Here is a 26772-nt window from a genome sequence, read left to right as displayed (position 1 = left end):
GAAATGAAATCTTTCCATGTTCAAGCAGTCGAAAGCTTGGTCAAAAGCAATATGGAGTGAAGGAGCTTGATTCTAAGCTCCAAAACCAAACCAGGGTACTAGCGATACTTTCCTAAAAAAAAATTCTTCGTCGCACGCGTCGATCCCCCGGTGTTGAAGCAGGATGCCATTCATTCCTTTATGGCGAGGTTTTACGGCTCTTACACCACAGGTCTCTCCAGGCTTGATTCAAATGGCATGTTTAATTTTTTAGGAGCATTTGATTTGAGCTGCATTCTGTTTTTTAAAAGCTAGGCTGCATGTAAGTAAGCTATCCACTGAATATGATAAATTACAGTTGTGTGGGACGCTGTTGTTTGTGTTTGCGTGCGGATTTACATAGAAAGTGCTTGTGGTGGGAGCCATTGAGCATATACTCAGACGAACACGGGATGAAAAACGGTGATGGAAAGAGCGTGAACTATAAACTGGCTTTATTGAGTTGATTGCTGCTTATATTCACTTTTCCCACTTCCCTAAAAGTAGGAAGAGGGTCGAAGAAAAAGAGAGTAAACACGCCTCAAACTTATCTCACGTCAACAAAAGCTGCGCACAGCTTCTTTCTGTGTACACAGAGTAATGGAAATATCGCTTACGCAGTTGTCGACCACTTCCTTTATATAAAGAGCTTCTGACAGCTGATGTGCCCAAATGTCTGTTTGTTTCTGCCCAGAATTTCCAGCGTTTTTATAATGGCCTCATACGCATGCACGAGCCGCATTGTGTGAGAAGTTCACTCCTCCTGTTCTTGTAATCGACACAGTATGATCCCATACGCGTTCATTCACGCAGTGTCATGTTTTTTCCCGGTACGAAAGTCCTCACGTGAGCGGGATACTTGACTTTATACACGAAGCAATCCTGTATGTGTAATTTTGAATCTAAAACTATACAAAAGAGCAGACTATACAAAAAAGTACACCGCTCCTGGACCAAGATAAATTTTTCACCACCACCACCGCCACAATCATCATCATCATCATCATCATCATCATCTTCATCACCACCACCACCACCATCACCATCACCACCACCACCACCACCGTCGTCGTTATCGTCATCGTCTTCATCATCGTCGTCATCAATTCAACATCAACATCGTCGTCATCAATTCAACATCAACATCGTCGTCATCAATTCAACATCAACATCGTCATCAATTCAACATCAACATCGTCGTCATCAATTCAACATCAACATTGTCGCCATCAATTCAACATTAACATCGTCATCATCATCATCGTCATCTTCACACCACTCCTGTGGCACATTTCGAGAACGTTTCGGTATGTTTTTTTACCGCAGCCGTTTCGTGTTGTCCGTTTTCGCAGATCCTTGGGCATCTGCTGACAAGCTCTCCTGGCGCCGAAAAAAAAAACCTTTCACGTCATACCAAAACGAAACAGACTTCATTTACATGAACATGAATACGGGATGACGTGAAAAGAAACAACTGTGAAATTATTCCTACGCAGTCGCTCTGTGTTGCTGCCAAGATTTTCGTTTTTTATGCGCAACGATTTCCACCACAGGCATGTAAACCCAGTAAGACGTGTGTTTAAAACAAATTTCAGACAATTCAAAGTACCATGTACTCTTCTTTGGGGAATAACCTTCCCGTAAAACTAAGAAAAAAGCTTGGTGTAGACCAAAGGTTAAACGATTTAGATTACGATGTACTCTACTGCGAGATAGCTTTGTGCTGTCCCGGCTCGCACAACACACACTCCATTATTGATAACATTCACAACTAACTTACTTGCATTTTGTATGTATAGAAAAAGTGTTTAACCATTCAGAGTATTTGGTATTCTACAATGAGATAGCGGAAAGTGATCCCCGCTACGTGAATACGAAGTGACAGGTAAGAGTATTTAGAAGAAGCGTTCAACAGCTTAGAGTACTTCGTACTCTACTATGGGAGAGCAGAAAGCCTCCTTTCGGCAGGAAGGCCAGCCTTTGTCAGAGTCATCACTCTGGTGAAAGCAGGCCCTCCTGCCGAAAGTCTCTGTTCAGAAGCAATGCCTCCCGCATCTTCCTACGGGGTGAACTTGAGTAAACGCCGCGCCGCAGAGTGCTGAGGGTGTCGCGTGAATGTTGCGTAATTGGGTATGGTTTGGGAATGCGTAAGTGTTATTTCGCGTTTATTATTCTTATGCAATGAATGAAGGAGAGGCGTTAGCTTCAACGAGTAGTGGGACGCTGATGTGTGATCCAGTGCGTATACATATACTGGGTGGCCAGTGAACGGTTGTGCAGCTCGAGCAGTCGGTTTTGGGAAGCTAGAGAGGGGAGGGAGCAAACAGTTGGCACGAGACGCAACCATGCGGCACGATACGCGAGGTGCGAGCACGCTTAGGCGCTGCGCCGTGCTCCCTACCGGGCTGCAGAAATTAGGCACTTTCTTCCTCTTCTAATCACTACCACCACTATCACCACCACCACCAGGGGGGCGGGGTATGTGGAATACGCCGAAGCACGACACGTGACATCGCGTGACAAAGAAATGCTTCGCATTTAAAAGTGGGTAATTATTTAGAGTACTATAGGTACTCTACCATAGGGGAGCATAAAGCTGTCCCGTGGGCCTCACACTTGATGATGCCCTGTTGAAGCGTAAACACGGAGTGAATGATGAATGGGGCGAAGCGTCCGTCCATGCGTGCGTCCATACGTCCATTTGTTCATCCACTCATGCTTCCACTCATGCTTCCATCCGTCCCCCATGCATACCTGCGTGCGTGCATGCGTGAGTGCGGGCGTATGTCCATCCGCCCGTCTATACGGGCGTGCGTCCGTTAATTCGTGCATGAGTCCATCCGTCCACCCATGCTTTCATACGTTCATCTGTCCATCCGTCCGTGCTTCCGTTGGTACGTCCGTGCATCCGCCCGTCTGTGCGTGCGCCCGTCCATGCTTCCGTCCATCCGTCCGTGTGTCTATGCCATTTCACACACTTCGATCGGACCAACAGCATCTAGGAAATGAGCCGAGAATTGGTGATGAGGCAGCGCAACTTATTATACTGATCGGGAGGTATACTGCTGGTTACGCGTGATGCAGGACAAGGCTTGACTAAGAGGAGCGTCGCCTCTAAAAAATTACGCCGTGAACGAGGTCAGAATGTTGCATTCGTGAACCTTGTCACCACCAATTGGCCTGCCAAATCCTCATTGGACTGTCACGGTTTAGAAAAATTTTGTTGTCACAGACGTAATTAACGTTTCAACAGAACATTTTCTTGTTCGACATATATTAACGATGACGACAAAACAGGCTTCGCATGAACATGGATATGAGATCACGTGGAAAGAACGTGTACATTCGATGGTTGACACAAGCACAGCCACACAAAAATGTGTCAGAAAAAGATAGATACACGTATGCACATTGCAAGGTAAACAAGAGCCAGTAATAAAACATGAATTGGACATTTTCGCGTATTTACATGTTGACTTATCATTACTGCTGACGCATCGATACATCAGCCTACCAATACCAGGCTGGCCTTAAGATAAATTTCACTCGTCCGTCACAGACCAACATAAAAGGGCAAGACTAGTGCCTCTTCATCGATGAAGATGAAATCCCTCTTCATCGATGGAGAAGAGCTCCTCCTCCTCTTCCTCCGAGAGAGAATAACACAATTATTGATAATAAATAAGCCACTGTAGTGGTTGGACCTCCTAGTCCGGAAGACCGTTGGCTATTGCCGCCATCCGGGCTCGGTCGACCAGGGCCTGTTGCTGCACTGGGTCAGAGCTGGACAGGGTCACCTCCCACTCGACGATTGTAGGGTTATGATTGGCCGATCTACTATGATTGTTTTGGCACTCCCAGACTATATGAAATAAAGTGGCCGTCTGGGGACAGAACCTACACTGCGAATTGTACATCGAGAGGTCAATCTTGGACAATACATAAGGAATTGTAAATGCTGATGATTGTAGTCGTCTCCACGTGACCTGCGATGCTTTATCTAATTTAGGGTCAGGTGGGTGTAGAGTGCGTCTACTCAGCCTGGTGTGTTGCAGGATGCCAGTATAAGAAAGGAGGGGCTGTGGATAATCGGGTCAGCAAGAAGGTGCACTGTGGATGAAGCAACGGAGGCCCGGTGTAAGAGATCGTGGGCCAATGCAAGAGCACATTCATTGCCTCTAACTCCTGTGTGCCCTTGTACCCATAGCATTTGTATCCACTGACATTCTTAACGACGGGCCACAGCCTGTTGCAGAATCGAATGTACAAAGGAGTTCCCCACTACAAGGAATTCCCCACTACAAATGTGTTAACCGGCCGACTTGACCTCTGGCTAAATTGCGATACGCCACCTGGAAATCCGTGAGAACTAAGGTGGCTTTTGGGTTACGCATGGCTAAGGCTATACCGGCCTCTTCCATGAATATCATGCCTACTCCGATAGCTGAGATGTAGTCAGCGGCTAGATAAATAGATACGCGCAAAGTCGCCGTAGTTTACTAAGAAATGCTTCGCATTAAAAAAAGAACGGTACGTTAACGAGAACAAAGTATATAAACAACGGGAGCAATTACTATTGAATTCTTGCGTCACACCGAGAGTAAAAACAATTATAGAAAATGCTCTTGCTGCTGACACATTTCTTAATAAACGTACGTTAACGAGAACAAAGTATATAAACAACGGGAGCAATTACTATTGAATTCTTGCGTCACACTGAGAGTAAAAACAATTATAGCAAATGTTCTTGCTGCTGAGACATTTATTAATAAGGGAGAAATGTCTATCAGTTTGGGGTCGCGAACCGCAAACAGGAGGGTGCCGTTTATAGTCGCACGGAGCAACCGCAACTTGGGTGTACCGTTTATTATCTATATGCCGCACTGCTGCTTTTCACATGTTCTTACTTTATTGCAGACACGTAGCGAATGCTGTAACTTGTCCGTTGTGGTTGTGTAGCGGCTACGTTGCTCGGCTGCTGGCTTGAAGGTCGTGGGTTCGATCTGGACCATGCTGGTCGCATATCGACGTAGGCGAAATGGTAGAGGCCAGTGTGCTGTGTGATTTCAGTGCACGCTAAAAAACGCCAGATAGTCGGGAGATTTCGTGGGCCCACTACAGCGTCTGTGATAATCATTTATTGGTTTTGGGACGTTCGAGCCCGCATAATAATAACGCTGTGACTGTGTCTGTATCCGCGAACGCCAAATCTGAACATTTATGCCGCAGTTGTTTTATTTTCATCATCATCATAATCATCATCATCAGCCTGACTACGTCCACTGCAGGACAAAGGCCTCTCCCATGTTCTTCAGTTAACCCGGTCCTGTGCTTGCTGCTGCCAATTTATACCCACAAACTTCTTAATCTCTTCTTCCTACCGAACCTTCTGCCTCCCTCTAACCCACTTGCCTTCTCTGGGAATCCCGTTAGTTACCCTTAATGACCAGCGGTTATCCTGTCTACGCGCTACATGCCCGGCCCATGTCCAATTCCTCTTCTTGATTTCAACTATGATATCCTTAACCCCCGTTTGTTCCCTAATCCACTCTGCTCTCTTGTCTATTAAGGTTACCCCTACCATTTTTTTTCCTATGCTCGCCGCGTCGTCCTCAATTTAAGCAGAACCCTCTTTGTAAGTCTCCAGGTTTCTGCTCCGTAGCTGTTTTATTTTGAATAGTCACTATTGGGATATTTCAGTGCAGAAATTTTGTCAAAGGAAAGTTCATTCAGCCAGTATACACAAATACTAGAGGCCCTCATACACTAAAAATTGGTCTGTCTGTCTGGTTGCCTGTTGGTGCCTGTCCAACAATTCAGCCACACGGCAAAAGTTTAGCCCTAAGCTGGAAGCCCACCCATCTTGATCTGGAGGCTGTGTTCATACTCGTGAACATAGTCAATAAAAAAGCATATATTACGCATTCTCGAGGCGGAACATTAATACGTAAGTGAAGGCCATGCGTGTTTTTATTTATAAAATACATAGATACGTAAATCTAAAGACCAAAAGGTTTATTACGCTGCGCCGACAATACGATGCTAGGAACAAAAAATTGGGTGTTATCTACAATTCGCCGAAAAAATTTAGGGGCCATAAATAAAATGACCCACGGCTGCTATCTTCAAGTGGTTGTGCTTTCTAAATAAACTTTCATTTCATCACATCACTGCCAGATGGCACTATGTGTCACGCAGTGCCTCCATACAGAAGACTATTGTATTACGACGTCCTTTGCTGTGAAAAAAAAATATATGCGCTGCCATTTTTCGTTATTCATGTATGTATTCATATATGCTTTACCACTGGTTTTGTCTCCGTTTTTCCGGCTTTCAAGAGAAGTATTTCACGTACTGTGCTGGCTGCACTGTACTCCGTAATTAGGCACATAGTCTGTAGCAATCATTCTTGACTTTGAAGTATAAAAAATAAGTAACACAGAACAAACGTGCCTTTCTGCTGATCTTTCTTCAGTACAACTTTTGTTTCCTGCCGTGGGATACAACGTTTGAGGTGGTCGTTTTGGATCAGTAAGCCACTACAAGAAAATATCGGGATATTTTCAACATGGCCCCATTCCTTCGAAATTGTTCATTTCTTTCTTTCTTTCTTTTTTTCTTTCTTCCTTTCTTTCTTTCATTTTTTCTTTTGTTCTTTCTTTTTTTCCTTTTCTTTCTTTCTTTCTTTCAACGTGACATTTTTTGGTGCTGGGGTCCATGAAGACTTTAATGACGTATTTCCGTCACAGAAATGCGTCATTATATTTCTGTGACATACTGCTGCGTGAAATGCATCGTCCCAGTTTCATGCAGCAATCACTTTTCATATCGCTAAAATCAAATTCTATGTTTATGAAACTCGTGAGAGAAGCAGAGCGACAAAAACATGCTTATGTGTAGCCCTCCTGATAACAGAGCATCCCTTGTGATTATCGTGAGAAGCAAATAAAATATTTTACAAAGATTATTTTCACACTTTAGTGGCACTTTCACAAGAAAATAATGGAAACGTAAGCATCACCCAAGTAATTTTCAAGTGTCTGAAAAATAATGACTGAATATAGAACTGTAAATAAAGGTACGTAACGGTGATGCCTAGAGGTCTTTCAAAGCAGTCTTCTTTAAGTTGCGAAAGACCATGACAGCAGTGGTATTCTGTACCCACAATTGACTTATGCTTATAGGTGTGAAAGATACGAAAACATTGCGCTGCCTCTCAACACACGCGCATAGCTGCCTCAAAAAGTGGTGCGAATGACTCATGGCAAGTAACTGATTTGCTAAACGACCTCGTCATTGAAAAGGTTTTGCAGGAGCATTTTCGCGTCTTTTCACACAGTTAGTTCGAGCTAGTTTAGTTATTCATAAACGGTGTTTTATCGCATCCTGAGAGAGTTCGCGTTAATATGCGTGGTCAATCAGACATGTGGTTTCCTTTTCGACGAAGCGAATTCCTACAGTGGGAAAAATTGCAAACGAAACGAACTCTGTCGAAGACGATGCCCAGCTCATCAACCTACTTGAGATGTTTGTCGATGCCGTTAGATCCCTGATAGCCGGTCACCAGACACCAGCAGCCCTAGCCGTAGAACAGCTTTTGGAGGCGCTCGTCCCAGTTCTCGACGGCCTTCAAAAGCAGGATGAACAGTAGAAAGCCCCGCCCCTTCGTGCTGCATTGAAATGCCCGGTCATTCCGTTTATAGGCATTTCTCATGTGACTACTTTTTTTGCACGAGTGTGTTCTTTCGTTTTTTCAAAAAAACTTTCATCTTCCCTCTCCTTCTTTCTTCTCTTATTTCCTCTATTGCCTCCCCTTCACGATGGAGCAGGCACGCGTTGTGCCCATATAGGTGGCAGTTGTCAGCCTGTTCACTCCATATTTCCTGTCTTCGTGTTCTCTATGTACTCAAAGCAAATAATAATAATAATAATAATAATAATAATAATAATAATAATAATAATAATAATAATAATAATAATAATAATAATAATAATAATAATAATAATAATAATAATAATAATAATAATAATAATAATAATAATATTAATAATAATAATAATAATGCGAAAGACATATTAAAGGGGTTCCAGACCACCGCTTGGCTTCGAAAGAATCACACATTTTGCGAACAGCAAACACTGCTAGACAGCTTTCGTGATCGTTCAAGAAATTAGCGTGATTCTCCACACAGATGCTCATCCTTCCTCTTTTCATGGCTGCCGACGACTGCTTTAATTCGTCGTAAAGCAGAGTTATGCTGCCGGCCCACATTGCGCTGTTGACTTACTGTTACGGTACGCCGCCAAATGCCTGCTAACGCGCACCGAAAACACACCGTCAGTGCGCACACATATTCCATGACCCGCTGACATAACCACTTGCCGATTTTTTTTTCAAAGATACTGTTTTAAATATTATAAAAATTATGTTCTTAACCAAGGTGTTGCTCAATGCATTTGGTATATTTTGATGCTTCCTTTTTTTACTGCGTACCTTGTCACCGTTAATAGTCAATATGAACGGGGTAACCTTGTGTGCTTACGAAAAACAGTAATTTTGTTACTTGCTGCTATTCAAATGAAACATTATTTCACATAAGTTACACATTTACTTGTAAAAACTGTCTATAGCGTAGGCATCACATGGGCATTTCAAGGCAATAATATCCGTTAGGCTAGCGCCCAATTGAGGCATCCGCTGTCGGCAAGGGCACACGGAATACTCAAGGCCAACTCGTTTTGATTATGCTCCGTTCGTTGCTTTTGTAGTGAAACTACAGCCGTTCTTGCTTCCCTGATCTCGTTAATCGAGTAACATATGGGTGAGATTTGGATCCTGCCTTCGGACCGGGATACCTACAAGGACGCAATCTTGGTTTCCGGACCGAAGCCAGTCCGGCAATATATAACGGTTCTTTTGTCGGGACAGGGGTGGGTCTCATTTTTCGGAAATCAATGCCGTAGCCGTCAGGCTCTTGCCAGCACAAATAATTGTTTTTGATGATGTGTTTATTTTTTTCTGCAAGACACATGCCTTTCGTCCTTTGGGATTATTTCTGCGTTCTGTTTTCGGCGTTGTGTATTTGAAGTTGCGTTTCTGACAGCCGATGTATATTATATAACAGTAGTCCCTACCTCCCCTTCCATTTTTTTTTGCCTGACTGCGTCATCTCTGCTCGCTGTTTATATAGGGTGAGCAAACACTGCTTCAGTACAAACAGGGACATCATATTTCGAGAGTCTAAATGCTTTCCTTTAAATAGTTGAGAGCAAAGGAGAGGTTGCCATGGCATCATGCGTGGTGCCCACTCCTCTTCCTTTCGGGCGTCCAATATTTCGCCAGGCTTCAAACCAACGAAGGCCCCGCCACGGTGGTCTAGTGGCTAAGGTACTCGGCTGCTGACCCGCAAGTCGCGGGATCAAATCCCGGCTGTGGCGGCTGCATTTCCGATGGAGGCGGAAATGCTGTAGCCCCACGTGCTTAATTTGGGTGCACGTTAAAGAACCCCAGGTGGTCGAAATTTCCGGAGCCCTCCACTACGGCGTCTCTCATAATCATATGGGGGTTTTAGGAGGTTAAACTCCGCATATCAATCAAATCAACTCTGTAGTGACACCTTGAAAACTCGTAATAAGTCACTCTATCAGAGCTAATGTCGCAGAAATCCCACCGTCAGCGTTAGCCCTGTTGGTTGTGAGCGAAAAATCGTCCAGGAGCGAAAAACAAGATACAGAGATCGCCATGGGAGGCCGCTACTTGTCCACGCGTGCGCGCGCGATCACACCGAGGGAACCGCGCATTCGAAGAAAAAAAAAGTGCTCAAGGTCACGAAGCGCGAGTAACGTATTTTCTTAGCTCATGCTAACCCTCCATGCTTAGCTTCCAGCACTTTTGTCGAGACGAGAGAAGAGATAATGCAATCGCAGCATGCGACAAACCTGTGTAACTCCACTCGCACTGGACGGATTCTTGATATTTTTGAGGCGTTGCATTCGTGAGGAAATAAGCCTTTTTAGTGAATTCATTCCATGGTTACTTGAAGAAGTGTTTCAAGGCCCCTTTAACACATTTTGCTCGACAGGCCTTACGACGAAAACGAGCCCTTTCGGCGATTTGTGGCGCATTTGGGAGGCCTCAAACTACGTCGAAAAAAGCCGGGATATTGCAGCCGTCGCCGCTAAAAACACACAGGAAATTTCAAACAGCTCTAAAAATAGACAACGATGTCCATCTAGCGAAAAACATATTATGCCTTTCCAGAGGCGTTGATAAATCAAATAGCAAACGCTAGATGATGTTCTGCTATCTGTGAGGCATTGTGAGATTCTCTATGACCTCCCAGATGGCGAGCGCGCGGCGTATGTCTTGGAGGCCATGCGAGTCTTGCTTTAGATGAAAAACCTGTATGTACCATACGCGCGCACGAGTTGGTACAATCTATTGTGTGCGGGGGTGTGTGCGTGCGTGTGTGTGTGTATGTAACAAAACATATTATGAAGTACGCACTTAGCAGTTGAAGAGCGCACTAGAGCCGGATATCTCTATCGCGTTCAACTCCTAAAGGTGAAGCTTAAAGGTGCCCCACTTTTTTTCTTTCCATTTAAATTTTTTGATATTTCTTTCTCTCTCTCTCTTTTCTTGTCTTTCAGTCCCCAATACCCTGCCCCACGAATAGTTCTCTGCACCCAATTCTCTGTTTTTCATAAAGAGCTCTCTGTCTCTAGGTTTCTAACTCGGCTGTACGTTGTCTGAACCTATAACAGTACCTCTTACATATCACAATTTTCTTTAGTTGTGTTGAAAATCATCGCGAAAATAAGTAGTCATCACAATTATGATAAACTGAATGATTTCACGCATTGTTCGTTTCAATAATTATAAAGGAAAGTTGGCAGGCCAAGTAATATATATCTGATCCGTTCCTATATATGTAGCCAAACATAAGGCAAGGAAGATAAAAATATAAGTGAAAAGTGCGAAAGCAAGATTATGCTTCGTAAACAAATTATCGAGGTGCCAGCAATTGCCCATAACTCATACCTTGCCATAAAATGCACATTAACCATACGTGTGTGCGTTTGTGTCTGTTGCGGGAGAGGGAGTGGTGTAATTAATTTAGAAATGCAGATGTTCATTCACATGCATGCAGAGTAAAGAGTGCAATAAGTATGAAATCACCTATATTCTATGCAATCAAACCGAAGCCACTGCAATATTTCTGGCTTCTTTTTGTATAAGGTAACATAGACCGCATAAAATGAAAATCGGCTCAGATGCTCAGCATTGCATTTGATTTTTGTTGTTATTTGGTTCATCTTGTTTCATGCAGAGATATCATCATAAACTCTATGGCAACCTCTAATAATTTGTTTGAATACGTGCTTGAAGATTACTTTTATCGTGGACAAGAAAAAATTCACAACACTGACGTGAAGGTAGCAGGCAACGTCGAAAATTTTGATTTCCTTGTATTTAAAAGAAATAAAGCAGGAGGTCGTCGTTTTACTTGTTTTCTGAGAAAAAGGGTTGGCACACGGAACACTTTGGCGGATGCATATTGCCGATATAAACACCGCAACAACACATCGTACACAAAAATCCCACCCAGCGGCGCGCTCCTTCCAGGAAATCCTCATTCCAAAAACGTTTGTCTCGGGAGAGGTGAGCATGTTTTCCGCTTGTAAAATATCACGTAAAGGTTCGTTTTTTTTCTCTGGATTTCATCTGCTGCAGCTTTCTGGTGTGCTTGCCTAGATCTTCGCCGAAGCGAGCTTTGATGCTTAACCAAATGTGTGCTCAACGACGCGTGTGAAGCTTGAGGCGAGGAAGGGTGAAGGGGCAATGGAGAGAGAAAGAACGGTGGATCAATTCAGGGGTCCTTCAGACCATGTTTGCTTATCTGCTGGGAGACACAAGAAAACAGAAGGGTGTATTTTCATACGCAAACGGGTTGCAGTGCTTTGCCTCTTTTTTTAAATTTGAGAAGGAACAGAAGTGCTTACCATATAATGCCAATATTGTTTTAAAAAAAAGCTCCAAACGTGCAGTTCTTTCTAGCAAAATAAAACTAAAAAATATGCATGGTTGCGTGAGTTCAGCAGGAAGCGTCACGATTTGCTTTTGTTGACGTATAGGAACTGCGCGTTGTCCTCGATTCCTTTTTGTCCCCAATATACAGTACTTTGTTCAGATAAATTCATTGTGAAAGAGCTGACAAATGGAGGCTATAGTGGCTTCATGTGCAAGCTTCAAAAAAAGAGAGTGTAATCTCATTAGCTAAGACACGTCCTTGGTTCGTGCTAACCAGAACATCTTCTGGCAGAGGGGGCATTGTGTTAACTTTCAGTGCCTGTGGTTGTAGTGCAAAAAAGGAGCTCATGAATATCCTTATAAACTACTTTGTGACTGCTTCTGTGCAGCACCCTCCCACTTCTCACCTTGCTTTACCCTCTTCTCAGACTCTCCTCTTCGTGTACCCACCAGACGATGAGCCATGTTTACAACAGATTCACAAGATACCCAACTTCTCTGGTGCATATCAAGTTGAAGAGTCTTCTGCTGACACTGTAATCCGCAGAGCTTTAACACGCGTCTTGCAGAAACTCAAGACAGAAACCATAAAAGGCTGCAGCGCTAAAAGACATAGTACTCACCATCGTTGGCTTGTGTGTTCTTTGTTAATCCCCATCTTATGTGCACTGTAGCCTCTCATGATGTGTTACGAACTAGTTTCGTATGCAAAAACCGCACTATATTTAGGACAATGTACAGAATAGCCTCGCTGCTAAATGATTCCTTAATTCGTAGCAACCTATACTTTATAAGAGAAGTCATAAAAAGGCTCCACTCTCGTGGGAGAAAAGTGTGAGAAATTCTCAGCGGGACACTGGGAAAAACACCGTTAGTGTTTCTCACCGCTGTGGCTAAGGAAATAATGGCCGCTATTTCTTGCCTCTTCCAGCGTTTTATGACCTTAGGTAGGCCAGATGGGAGCTTCAGTTGTTTCTGTAGACACGGGCCATTTACTCATTTTCTGGTTGTTTTATCTCTGTTATTTGTGCCTTAGTTTTACTATAGATGATCTTTGTTTTCCATTCATTAAGGCTAGAATGGCCCTCGTTGATCTAAAACGAGAGAGTGTAGATGTGATAGCAGTAGATGATGAGTGGTCTTCTGTTTATATGTTTATTTTTACGTCCGCCTTAGGAAGCGCACAAGCGATTCCTTTGTTTGGGTCATTTACTTATTTTTGTTTACTCTTATTTATTTGTTCTTTTCTTGCGTCTAGTGTGCAATAATCAGGCAAGCCAAGCTTTGCGTTGACCGCATGGACAACTTGGCGTAGGTTGAGATGCAATCGCCCGGGCGTACGAAATTTGTTCAACCATTAGGAGTTATACGACTCCCGAGGTTATTCAGCTGCGGGAAGCGAAGACAAGCCAAGACTAACACTGCTCGTTGTCTCACCTCATTTCCTGAAAATGGCCATTTGCTGGCTTCTTTTTCTAGTTGCTCTTCTTGTTATTCCTGCCTGCCCTGAAATTTCTTTCAGCCTGTTCTCACCATCTAGCCCACCAACTGGAAAAAAAAGAAAGAAACAAATTAACAATGCCCAGACAATTTCCTGTACCTGTTTGTATGCTGATTTACTTTTAGGGGCAAAGTTCCTTACGCCGTGGGTCGTGCGTGTCTTGTGTCGCTGTAGTAGCCACATCTCCTTTAGTCCTTAGAATGTGCGCTGGATGGCGGCAATTGTGTATGATGAATATATGATGAATAGATAAAAGATGGCAGCACTTGAAGTGTTCACTAGATGAATGAACGGACGGACGGACTAAAAACACAGAGAGGCGGATGGACGCTCGAATGCACGGACGGACAGACAGACAGACAGACAGACAGACAGACAGGAAGACAGACGGACAGACGGACAGGAAGACAGACGGACAGACAGACAGGAAGACGGATTGATGGACGGACGCTTTGACCCACTCATCGTCGTTCACTCCATTGATATTCTGTAAATGTTTTTTTGCCCGTTACACAGATTATAAGAAGCAAATGCAGGAACAGAGCAGCACAATGTTAAACGCCTTTGCACGACGCTGCACGCAACCCATCCACCACTAAAGCATCGGATGCGCACTTCGAGGAACTAGGGATATTCGCAGGTTCAAAATTAAGCCCCCATTAGTAAAGACCGTTGTGGAAGCCTGGTAAAGAATGCGTGCAAATTACTGCCATAAAATTTTCGTCCCAGTGCACTTCATGCGCACCGTGTGCGCGTATGCACAGACTTCAAGAGCTTACTCAGAATTTTTACGCATGTCGAGAAGTACAGCCAATCACCGTCTGTCCGCAGCAAGATTGACGTTGGTGCTTCCTGAGCCTAGGTCTGCCCGCGAATGCGCAGAAGCTTGCGCTTGCAGTCCCTACGCGTCGCCGTATAATGAACGCCGTGATATCCCGATCGATGAATGTTATTACCATTCAATCAATGGGGCAAAAAAACGGTGGATTTACACAGGAGCAGCTTTCCCCATGTGACGTCTGACTAGATGCGTGCATTAGGTGAGACGTTGTGCAACATAGGTTGTATTAGCGATCATGGATGATGCTTTAGTCTTCCATATAAGCGGAGTATGTCCATGAAAGCAAAAACTGGCGACATTAAGGATCTGCAACATTATGTGCTCTTATTGACTATTTGGTAGCGCTATTCATGAGGTTTTTTGTCGGACAAACTTTAGCTGAAAGGAATAAGACTGAGACAGAGAGAAAATAAGGATGAAAGAAAGGCAGGGAGGTTCACCGTGGCTAAGCCCAACAGGCTACCTTGCACTGGAGAGAGGGTAAGGGGAATAAAAGTTAGTGAGAGAGAGGAGGAGAGAAATGTCACTCATGCCGTCGACAAAATGGCAGTTACGTGCTTAACATCACAGGCGGTGAGTCACATACGTATCTTAATAAATTGAGCACATTCGTTGCATTAACTTGTATTTGCGGTTCCACGCACGCAAAATCTTGCCGATAATGAAGCCATGATGGCGCCGCTTGTGTTCCTAAGCAGCAGGCTTCTGAAGGCTTGCGAGAACTGGAGTGATGGTGTCAAGCAGTTGCAACAAGCTTTGAACTATTGGTGTCTGCATCTTGCTCAGCACCACGCGCACAGCAGTGACCAGGGTGCTAACCATGCCGATAAGTTGTGCTTCGTCCGTCAAGTTATGAAGTACCGATGAAGTGCCCCTCACTCTCAAAATCTGATGCCTCTCATCAGGCGCATGTATTTTTGGGAGTTCGGGCCAAGCGTCACCTGCATTGCTGGTAGAGGCATCATTTTCTTTTTAAATAGCTGCGTTCTGACTGGGTAATGAGGATGAACCGGCTCCACTGCTAGCAAAAGCACCTTTGTTCTTGAAACCGACAGTGCTTGGCCAGAGCGGGGGAGGATGAGGTGGTTTTGGACGTGCTTCGCAAGACGTCGAGGCTTTGGTGGCTTTGGTGCAGTGCTGGCGACGGAACCGTCGTCGCGTAATGGATGCGGCTGCTTCTCGGTATGAGATGTCATCTCTGGCCCTTTTCTTCAGTATTGTTAGCTCCTTTCGAATAAAAGGACAGTCCTTCGAAGCGGCATCATGTGGCCCATTGCAGTTTGAGCACTTCAGAGTGGTGGCCTGGCACGTGTCCTTGTTGTGGTGCCCAGTGCATCGGGAACAGATAGTAGAGTTCGTGCACACACCACTTACGTGACCTAACTTTATGCACTTCCAGCACTGAAGTGGTTTCGGTATAAAAGGGCTAACTGCGTGTCGGAAGTGGCCCACTTTTACGTGTGATGGAAGTGATTCGCCCTTAACTGTAATTCTTACGCATCATGATGTACCGATACGACATATACTTGTAATAATAGTATCTTTCGAAGCCGGCTTAATCGAGACTCGTAGGTCCAAGTTGGTAATGGCTTCGGCAACATCACTTATCACCCCAGTGCTCACTTATTTGCCCAGCGGTATATGAGAGCGGACTTTCATCCCATTAAGTTTCTTTACTTCACGCAATCTGTCAAGCGCAGTCACATGATTGACGTCAATTTCTAGGATGTTCTTGCGGCTATTGACTCTGACTTCCTTTACTTCATTTGGCACCAGTTCCTGTAGCTCTACAGACACGGATTGCCCGATTAAGGCGTCTCATGTTGTCACTAGCGAGAACTGGCATGAAACGGATGGAGCCCACCATGCGAAGTTCGCATGGTGGGGTCACTCGAATTGGGTGACGTGCTCAGAAATTGTCTCTCTCTCTTGTGGTTTCCTACGAGCTTGTAGTTGTCATCTCCTGATTCATCATTGCTGACGTTGTAGGGTTGGGTGTCATCACTGTAAGTGCCACTCTCGGAGCTGTAGCGCTGCCTAGAAGCGACACCCGCGGTCATTCCGGTGTCCGGTAGAGCTCCGTAGGACTCTACCTACATCCCTCATCTGCAGTAGACCACGCTTGACAGGCGAAATGAAAATTATTCACAAAAAACTATGGAGCTCAAACATACGGCATTCTGCCACATCAGTTGGGGTGTGGCAGAATGGCAATTTGCTATTCTGCCACAAAAACTGTACAACAATTTGAATGGCAGAATGGCATTCTGCCATTCTGCCACAACCAAAATTGGTGTATCGTTTCGAAACAATGAAGTTAGGCTCATTCTGACGCTGAGGTCACGTCTTTCGGCAGCGTCCGCCTGTGATATGGTCGGCGCAGCATAATTTATAGGTGTGTTCCTTTCTATATACTGCTGGTTTGTACGCAATGCGACAACGGGAAGCTATAGAACAAGACTCGTGCATTGAGATAGATGCGCAGTAGATACATTTACTGGCAACTGATGTTCTTTTTTTCGTCCGTGTCGAGTACAAAGTGAAGCAGGCCTTTCGCTTACATAAAAAATAACCTATTCAACCTCACACAGAAAAAAAGAAACATCTGCAGGCGTTCATATACACAGTATGCATAATGTATGTGATTGAACGCACATGATAACTAGGTTCGGTCACGCGCATCTCCACAATTGTGGCCCTTCATGCGAGAATTGTTACAAAAGTAAAAAAAATATCTTCGAAAGGCCTGATATTCTAGTATAGATTACACGTGGTACGTTGAACAACTAACGACAAAAAGCACCTTGATCGCAGCGTGGTGTGTGCATATGCCTTCATCATCAATGCGAATATGCAAATTTTAGGCAACACGGAGTTAGACACTTCGTCTACAGTGGGCGCGGTTGGTTCTTATTTGTTCGGGGGGCTGTTTTACATGTGAATGTCAGTGTGCGTGACACTCTGAATACAACTGTGAGATGCTGTGTTTGTGACACTGATCGGCCAATTTAAAAACTCGCTCTTTCTCCGAAGGAGTACCGTGTCAATATCGCCTGTCTGAAACTCACCGCCGCCGCACAGCAAAATGACAGGCTTTCAGGTCATTCGACGATGTATCAACCTCTGCATCTCTGTTTAACGTGCCTGTCACGTCTGCCTAAACGTGCTATTTTATGTAGGAATAGAAGGCCAGTGAACGACGGAAACGAAATGAACACCAAAAGCAAGGTAAAACACGTGTTAAATGTAACTTTCAAGTGCATTGGGGGGAACACCATTATTCTTACTTTTTAGTACCTCTAAGGGCACGTTTTAGTCGCCATATTGTCGGGAGCTAAGAAAAAAACAATAGCCAACCGCAAGCAGAGAACGACTGCTAAGACTAGTCACCTCGGTGAGAAAAGTACGCTCTCGCAGAAAAAGTACATTGGTGAAGTCAGCCCTCCCTTGGACGTCTGGGATTCGCACAGCTTGAGGCGTCGTAGACGATCCTTAAACGCTCATTCATAATAGACGAGCACGAAGAGGGAATCCTAAATGACTGACGGTTGGACTATGTATTCGTCTTGAATCATAGAGGCGGTGAGCAACATAGTTGTTGACGAAGCGTTTCTATTTTAGGTGGGTTTTGGGTCCAGGAGCAGCGGGCTTCGACTTTTTGCTTTGTTTCTTATTTCATTTTTTGTAGAGCCAGCAATAGCTCAAAACGTTGCGTCTTCCTCAATCGTGGCCTTCTCTCAAATAGTGTAAATGTTAAAAAAGATGTTATTTCATTTTCTTTGCCATGCAAAGTGCGGCGTTTAGACAGAACTCCTAAATTCATCAATGCGACCTACAATTGGTTTATCGGTAAGCATAGTCCTTTATGGGGGTCGCTTTTGTTGCCGAAGTGACTGTTGTATCAACAAATGAATGAGGTACAAACTTCATTGTTGCCATCATTACATAGCTGTATTAGATACTAAAAGTGCGTTCGCAGACTAGCTAGTTTACATAAATAGAAAAAAACTCGCAGCATATCTACGGAGTGATTGATGATGAGTTGGGCGGAGCGTCCATCCGCCCGCCCGTCTGTCAGTCTGTCCGTCCGTCCATCCATCCGTTTGTCTGTCTGTCTGTCTGTCTGTCTGTCTGTCTGTCTGTCTGTGAACTATACGAAAACAACTAATTCCATCTAGTGATATGTGCGATATATTCAGCAATTCATAAACAGAGTTGCTATTCACTAAAACTACTACTACTACTACTACTACTACTACTTCTACTACTACTACTACTTCTACTACTACTACTACCTCTACTACTACTACTACTTCTACTTCTACTACTACTACTACTGCTACTAATACTTCAAAGGAGGGAACGACCCACACATTATAGACACTCGCCCCTAGAAAAAAAGCTCTGTTGGCGAAAAGGGCGCGCTTTTCAGACACAACGAAGTAAGAACTGAGACGCTCGTTAGGGTTCATCTGTACCTGTGAGTAATTCTTGCTATCGCGTTCATTGCTTCGCGGCGAAGATATGAACGCGATAGCAACACATCGGGAGGTCACGCGCAGAAAGGCAAGCAGATCGAAACGTGCTCCGCGTTTCTCACACACTCATGATGCAGGAAACATACTCACAGGTACATACGAACGCGAATAAGCGTCTCAGTTGTTACTTCGCTGTGCCTGAAAGTACGCCCTTTTTAGAAATAGAAATGTGCAACGATTGCAGTGATCTTTGTGCGCCCGGTAACTACAACAGAATTGTTGCGGCGAAAGCCGAAGGCCAGCCAATGCGTACGATCCTCCCCACCACGATATAAGCGCACGCGAGTGGGTGTCCAGCCGCCTCTACTTCGCGACGCAAAGTAAGTTTGGGTGATCACAGCGCACGCTGCCGCGTCGTGACGATGTGGTGAAGCCCGCTCATTACGCCATCTTGCTAGTAATGCTGAAAACACGATAGTTCCCCCCGAGATGCCTGTCACCCGTGGAAAGTGGTAGATATGAATAGCTTGTTGTTCGGCCATTGAAGGAGGTGCTCCTCCGTAGTTCAGTGGTTAAGGCCTCGCATGCACAGTTCAGAGGTCCCCCATTTAATTCTTTTTCTGTCTTTTTCTGTATCTTTTTCCTAATTGCGTTTTCTCATATATAGATACGTATACATGTAGGGGGAGTGACAGCAACGCCGATGTCGAGAACGACGCTGGCACCGGTGGCAAAATACAGTCGAGAGTGTTTTTATAATTGCTATCGCAATAAAACACACTGCACAACAACTGAAGGTGGACATGCATGCCACACGGATCCATGCAAGCGGCTCCTGTAGAGCGTGCACCACCGCAATTACAAAAAGCTTGTGAGGAAGCAATTGCTAGTGACAAAACTACTTCCAATTATGAAGAGTGGGAGTCTTGCTGGACATTATGCCTAAATACTCACATACACCCAAACGACTGTCACCCTTTGGCTCATACCTTGCACAGTTCACTCCACACGGCGAAATTCTAACTTTTAAGTTTAGTGCGTCATGTTGCTGTGACAGTTAGGCCCTCATATATACTGTGTATCTATGAGACACTCCAGGACCCGCCGTGTAGGTTTAGTGACTGAGGTACTCGGCTGCTGAACCGGAGGTCACGGTATTGAATCTTCGCTGCAGCGGCTATATTTTTGATGGAGGCTAAAATGCTGTAGGTCCGTTCGCTCAGATTTGGGTGCACGTTAAAGAACCCCAGGTGGTCAAAATTTCCGGAGTCCTCAACTACAGCGTCCCTCATGATCAAATAGTGGTTTTGGAATGTTAAACCGTCCATATCAATCAATAATTATGAGACACTCCAGCTCACTCGTGTGAATTAAGACTTCAATGTTTCATGCTAGTGTTTTTTATAACGAGTGTTACACTAAGGAAACTTTATGTACAGAAGATGCGTACAGTGCGTTAACTATGCGACAGTGGAAATCATGGCAATATGTTCTTGCAACCTACAGCGAAATAATGTCTTCCTTTCTTAAATCATCGACTAAAGCACACGTGCGTTACAGTGCGTGTGAAGGGCACGTGCTCTTTAGGTGGGTCGCAATAACAAAGAAAGAATGATGTATGAAGTATACAAAATCGGCACGCCTAATTGCTTTCTTGTTTTCTTGTTATTTTTTCGTTAGATCGGGTACTATAGTTAAATGGAAGACATGTAATAAAGTTAAACTAGGCACTCATCTCCGTGATTGTTCCTGATGCTAAACTTGCTAAACAAAAACGAAAGAAAGCATAAAAGAAAGAAAAAGGAAGGAAAGATTAAAAAAAGAAGTAAATGAGTTCAGGCCGTCAACATTACATACAGCACGAAGGACTTATGATATGTGTTCATATCATTTACACATGGAATAGGATGACCTGCTCTGCAGATAAAACAGTGGTAGTTGAATAAGTGGCTGCTCTTACAACTGCAAGAACTTGTAAAAACCATGTTGGGTTGTGCTGCTGGGTGCCGCATCATGTAGGCTTCTCGAAAGCCTATGTGCATTTTTGTCTTGCTTCATGTCTTTGTGCGATTGCTGTGATGATTTAATATGCCCAGCAGAACTAAATTGAAGTTGATCTGATTTTCTTCGGAACATACTTTGGTGCAAAAGACTGTGTCATCGAAATATTATTGAAATGTCAGTATGATTTATTTTCTCCATTGATATTCTTGTACTTTTTATGAAACTAATATATTTTGTACGTTACGTCAACCAAGAGGTGCCCAATTTCTTTCCATGAAGCAAGACGTGGGATATTTAAATTAATATAAGGTAGCAAGGAAACGAAAACTGGGAGGCGTATAGGCCAAGCTTATTGACAGGTTGTAGGTGAAGTAGCAGTTGTGGTAGCAGTGGTTGCAGTAATATAATATTAAGACTATAATCTATTAGCGCTACATTAACTTGAATATTTACTTTACTAGCAGTAATAGTAGTGGTAGTTGTTGTAAAGTATCAGCAGAAGTCATCTGTGTTGTTTCGCGAACGCTAAAAGGGGGCAAGAAAGCTCCTATGTTTACGCTATTTAGGAAGCATTGCTTTTAGTCAAGAAGGGCTTAAAATATGACCACAAGTAAGCCGAGAAGAATACAAAAACGGACAAAAGTTATAATAGTGGCTTGGGAAAAAGCCCTTATGTCAACCCTATTTTTCTTCCAAGAATGTTTGCATAGTACGAAGTATGTTGCTTTTCGCGTTGGCGATCCGCTCTTGTTCTCGCGATAGCTTCTTGTCCTACTCCCACAAATATGAACGACGCCACTGCGTTTTTCGGACGCTCGTTAACGATAGGAGTACGACAAATTCTTGATAGGCAAAGCAACTACTTTAGCTATTCATCTAGTACTTCATTAAGCACCTTGAACAACGCTCTTCGTTGAACGCCTGATGAGTTAGGTAAAAGTAAAGGCAATCAATATTCGCAAACTTGTCTTCTCCTCCCTGCAGTCTATCATATAGACTTCAAAAAAACCTCAGTGGAAGAAATATCTGAAGGCATGCGCTTTTCCTGGCTTCACGCCAAACTATAATGTAATCCTAACGGCAACGAATTGCTTTTTTGTTGCTGTCTATTGTATTCCTGCCCTTGCGAACATTGCTCGAATCCTTGATGCTGATCCCACGAAAGTTGAATATACATCACAAATAAATCAACGAACGAATAAAAGAAGAAAGGAAAACCAATGCATCAATATAACAAAACCAACCTTTACTTTAAAAAGCACCACACTAGTGATAGACTATGTGCAGCCATGTACACATACTTGTAAAACATGCGAGCTGCTGGCCTGACTTTTGGGTGTGACACCTTGCGGCAATCGCGGGATCTGACGAGGTGTGCCCATGAGCATGTCCGCCCAAACAGCCATCACAGATCTGAACAGACTGACAACCACAAATTATGTTGGCAAACACCTTTGTTATGCCACCTGTGCGCACTACCCATGGAGTGTCACTTTCTCATCTAATCGCGAATAGTTGAACAGCCAGAAAGTGCGAATCGTTTGTCCTGGATGAGGCAGACGCGTGTTATCAGCCCTAAAACGTCATTTTTTGACATAGACGTGCCGTAAGTACCTCGAGGCTCGAATGCATATTCGATTACTCAAGCACACTCTCCAAGGCTGCCACTCATGTGTAGCATGTGTGCATGCCTATGAGACCGCCAAAGCTGCTGCAAGACAATAGTTATATCGCGAGAATAAAACGACGACACAGGGACAATAGGGACACGAAGGACACGAGCGCTCGTGTCCTTCGTGTCCTTCTTGTCTTTGTGTCGTCGTTTTGTTCTCGCGCTATAACTATCGTCATCCCATACCAACTAGCTCAAGCTGCCACACTGCTGGGCAAACTACGGCAGACCCAGCAACTAGCGCAAAAGGTCACCCCCCTTCCCCCCCCCCCCCCCCAGATAAAGGCCGGCTGCTCTCGCGTGCTCTACACAAACGTGGACGCGACTCTACTCAGAGAGTCGAGAAAAAGAACTACACTACAGACCATTGACTACTTCTCTATTACTTCGTCTTCTCACTTAACTTTCTGAGGGAAAATGCTAGGTAAAGAACTCTGCAACACTTTTTGAGAATAGTCAGAAAACGATGCTGATCGGTAGTCGAGGCTCGCGAGAACACGCGAGCCATGAAATACAGTGCAGCACGCCGCCTGGAATTTGCAATAAATGCTCAAAATTTATGAAAAAAGTGTTTTCTCTTCACTCGACCAATGATGCTAACATACTCAAAAATTAGTATGTCATAGCCCCGAGTATCACATCGTTGGCTGATTTCAGCGTGGCGCGCTCGGGGCTTACTGGGGCCGCGCATGCACGCATGATTCCACTGAAAAGCCACGTACTCAAAGAAAAAAAAAGAGAAAAAGTGCTCAAGGTCGAGTGGCGCGCGGGGCGTACCTTCTCCACCCATTCCTTCCCTCCCTCTTTAGCTTCCATTGCTTTCGTCGGGATGAGAGAAGAGAAAGCCATTGCCGCGTATGACAAATCTCTGTAACTGCGCTCGTATGGGATGGATACTGAAAAAATTTTCGCAACAGTTAATTTGTGAGGCAATAAAATCTTCAACTGAATTCATTTCATGGCTACTTGGAAAAGTGTTGCTGGGCCCATTTGAGAAATCAGCGACGTAATACGTTGTGTAATCGTCTAGATAAGAGGTATTACGACCATCAATTTATAGGCCGCCTTGCCTCCCGGTGCTTTTTTTCTTCTAATTCTTAGGTTCAGAGCACTTGCCTAGCATTACCAGCGCATGCTTTGTGACAACCAATAAAATTGAGTAGCCGCAAATCAGTCAAGTTACAACGTGATAGGTGCCTCAATGCCTCTCTATTTTGTTCTTTCTCTCTCTCTTTCTTTCTAGACACCCATGAGCGTGAAGACACATTGGCCCAAGAAAGGCACCGTCACCACGCAGTAGCAAGAGTTTAAGAATCTGGTCGCACTCTAGTGATAGAACCTTCTACTACCGTTGCGGCATGTTGTTCACACTACAAGTCAAACGTAAAGCAGACTACTTCCTAAAAGCTTCACTTTTGCTGCTTGAAATAGCAATCAAGAGACACGGAGAGAGAGAAACGGAAAGCTGTTGTTGTCTGTGTCAGGTGTTACGAATCCGTAGTAGTGAGCCTCGTCAATTCCTTGCTGGAAGCGCCGTATTTTTTTTCTACGCTGCCTACAACTCTTGAGGAAAATTTTTAACTAGGGCAGAGTGAAGGATGATGACTTTATTCATGCTACCAAACACTATGTTAACATGACGACACCTATTTATTTATGCCTTGCTTCAGAAGCTGAGCTATCTAAAAATTCGTATTCGTGCCAGACAGCTGCAGCTGTAGTCGGCTACAAGTTGCAACCAATGTGCTGCACGTTCGATCAATCATAGGTCTAGGAAACTTTTCCGGTAATATTCTCCAAAATACAGCCACATCGAAAACGACGAAGCATGGAAGATTTTTTGCTTTCCGAAAACAGACACACAAACGCGACACCACTTCACTTTTTTGATAGGCGATTAAAAAAAGAGGGACAGAAGTAAAGACACAGTGCTGCAGGAGACTGGCACATAGCACGATTGTGCGGCCGACTTTTTGTAAAGCGGCGATGTCTCCTTCGATAGCATGCGGACACACTTTTCACTTCGTCTCTGTGGCTTTTATACGTGTGTAAACGACCCACAGTGGATCGATCATGGGAACGAAGGTTGCCTACTTTACCGTTCAAAGGAGCGCACATCCCTCTGAAAGTCCTTGAGCGATGTCACACAGTAGAACTACTGTTCTTCATTGTCAGAGAAAAGTTATTCTTTCGTGCCCTGGCTCGCTTTTTGCGGCTTTAAAGAGAATATAAGGCCGCCAAATCGAACCGTCAAAAGCGTTGAAAATGAAGATTTCGACGTGGAAACAGGAATGTACATGCTGTAAAGTCGAAGAGGGGCCTTTCGTGAAGGCTACAATGGGCATGCAGGTTAGTGCACTCTGGCGGAATCGTTATGTCGAATACAAAAGTTTAAAAAAATCGAACGAAGGTGGTACCTTTATTGAAATTTGTGTTGTTCGCGTCTAATTTCCGAAGCTCCGTTTGAGGCAAGATTGCATTGGCGGTAAAAAGCGTCAGCAAAATACGCTGGATGAAGATTGCCAGCTATTAGAAAAAAATGGCCCCGGATCTGCATTCTACACTGCAAATGTCATCGAAAGACGATAGTCTTGCGTCTGGAGAGAGGGAACAAAACGTTTATTTGATGTTTTGGGCAAGAAAATTGGTGAATTGTATTCTGGAGGCGCTGCGTCAGAGTGCCTCGAGCGTGCAGCGGAAGCGAACGAGCGCATCAAGTCACGTCACACGTGAGACATGAGCGCTATCTGGCAGTTATCTTGAAAAACGAAGCGCGTGGCGTGCGTGCCTGTCTCGGAGGCGATAAAGTGTAGAACGCAAGGCGATGGGTAGCTGCCTCCACCGAGTCGCCTTAGCAAAGCGTTGGAAACATTTGCTTTTTCGTGAAAGCGTTGCATCGTCAGCACAGCGTAATAAGCGCTACGGCCCTTAGAATTACTTATGTATGCCTTTTATAGTAAAAAGACACACATACAGAATTTGGACGTGTTCTTATGGTGCCTCAAATATGCGCAATATTCGCTTTTTAATTGCCAATTGCGCAAGTATGAACGCTAAATCTTGAGCAATATACATTTTATCAAAAAAAAAATAAAATATACATTTTATTTTTTTAGCGTACATTTTTCCCCCCTCCCGTGCCTTCGAAACTAATCACCTAGTGTGACTGCCTTTGACTGTTGTATAAGGAAAAATGCATACGCGTCAGCACATTTATTCTTCACTTTATTTTTTTTTTGTCTCTTTCATTTTTGTATTTTTATTTTCCAATTTCTAAGCGTTGGATAGACAACTGGACATGTTCCTGGTTAACCTACCTGCTTTTTTGCTTTTGCTTTTGTTTATTTTACCCGCATATCATCAGAAGATTATTCTCGATGTGCCGAAGGCACTAACCTGCTCTTTCAGGCCGCAGCTTGCGCAAGTTTTATCATTCTCACCCTAATGCCTTATCTTTATAGTCGATTGCTTCAAAACTTTTTATTGCGTTAGCAATTATGTGGACACTTTTGGCTGCGATTCGCCGTCGGCGTCGATGTCATGCACCGTATATGTATATGTATCTATATATATATGAAGACGCACAAAAGGAAAAACAATCGCAGAAAAAGGAGCACGCGGAATCTAACGTGAGACCTCCGCGTCGTGAATGCGACGCTTTAACCACTGAGCCACCGAAAGGTACCTGCTTCAACGTTCAAACGGCAAGCTATTCATATTTACCACTTACAAATGTTGGCGGGCATCTTGGAGGGAGAGGAACTATCATGTTTTCAGCGTTATCAGCAAGATGGCGCAGTGAGCGCGCGGCGGCTCTCAATTCTCACGCGTAGTTTAGCCCGCGTAGAGAATAAGGGGGTGTACGCTCGATCGCGCGCCCTTATCTTCCAGAGGGGAAAACCGTACGTCTTGCCTAGCCTTTGGGTTTCATCGGAACGATTCTGTTGTAGTTACCGGGTGCACAAAGGTCACTTCGATCGTTGCACAGTCTCTGTTTGCGAAAAGGACGTGCTTTTCAGCCACAGCGAAGTAACAACTGAGACGCTTATGCGCGTTAATCTGTACCTGTGAGTACATTTCGTGCGTCCTTTGTGCGCTAGGAATGCGATACACGTTTCGATCTGCATTCCATTCTGCGCGAGACCTTCCAATTCGTTGCTATTGCATTCTTTGCTTCGCCTTCGCGGCAAAGCTGTGACTTTTTTTTGAGGGGCACGATTTCTGTTG

The 26772-nt window shown here is 44.2% G+C and overlaps 1 protein-coding gene across 1 annotated transcript in view; it reads left to right on the top strand.

Moving 5' to 3' along the window:
• LOC142802750 (uncharacterized) overlaps positions 1 to 23912 on the top strand; it is a 33468-nt gene extending 9556 nt beyond the window's left edge. The window contains exon 5 of the mRNA XM_075887779.1: positions 23789 to 23912. Within this exon, the coding sequence (XP_075743894.1) occupies positions 23789 to 23856 (68 nt within the window). The 3' untranslated portion in view covers positions 23857 to 23912. The remainder of the gene's footprint in view (positions 1 to 23788) is intronic.
• Positions 23913 to 26772: the final 2860 nt, after the last annotated feature.

The sequence above is a fragment of the Rhipicephalus microplus genome, chromosome 3 (genome assembly GCF_043290135.1).
Source record: "Rhipicephalus microplus isolate Deutch F79 chromosome 3, USDA_Rmic, whole genome shotgun sequence".
Classification (NCBI taxonomy): domain Eukaryota; kingdom Metazoa; phylum Arthropoda; class Arachnida; order Ixodida; family Ixodidae; genus Rhipicephalus; species Rhipicephalus microplus.
Note: the sequence above shows the minus strand (reverse complement) of the source record. Positions and strands in the feature narration are given on the sequence as shown.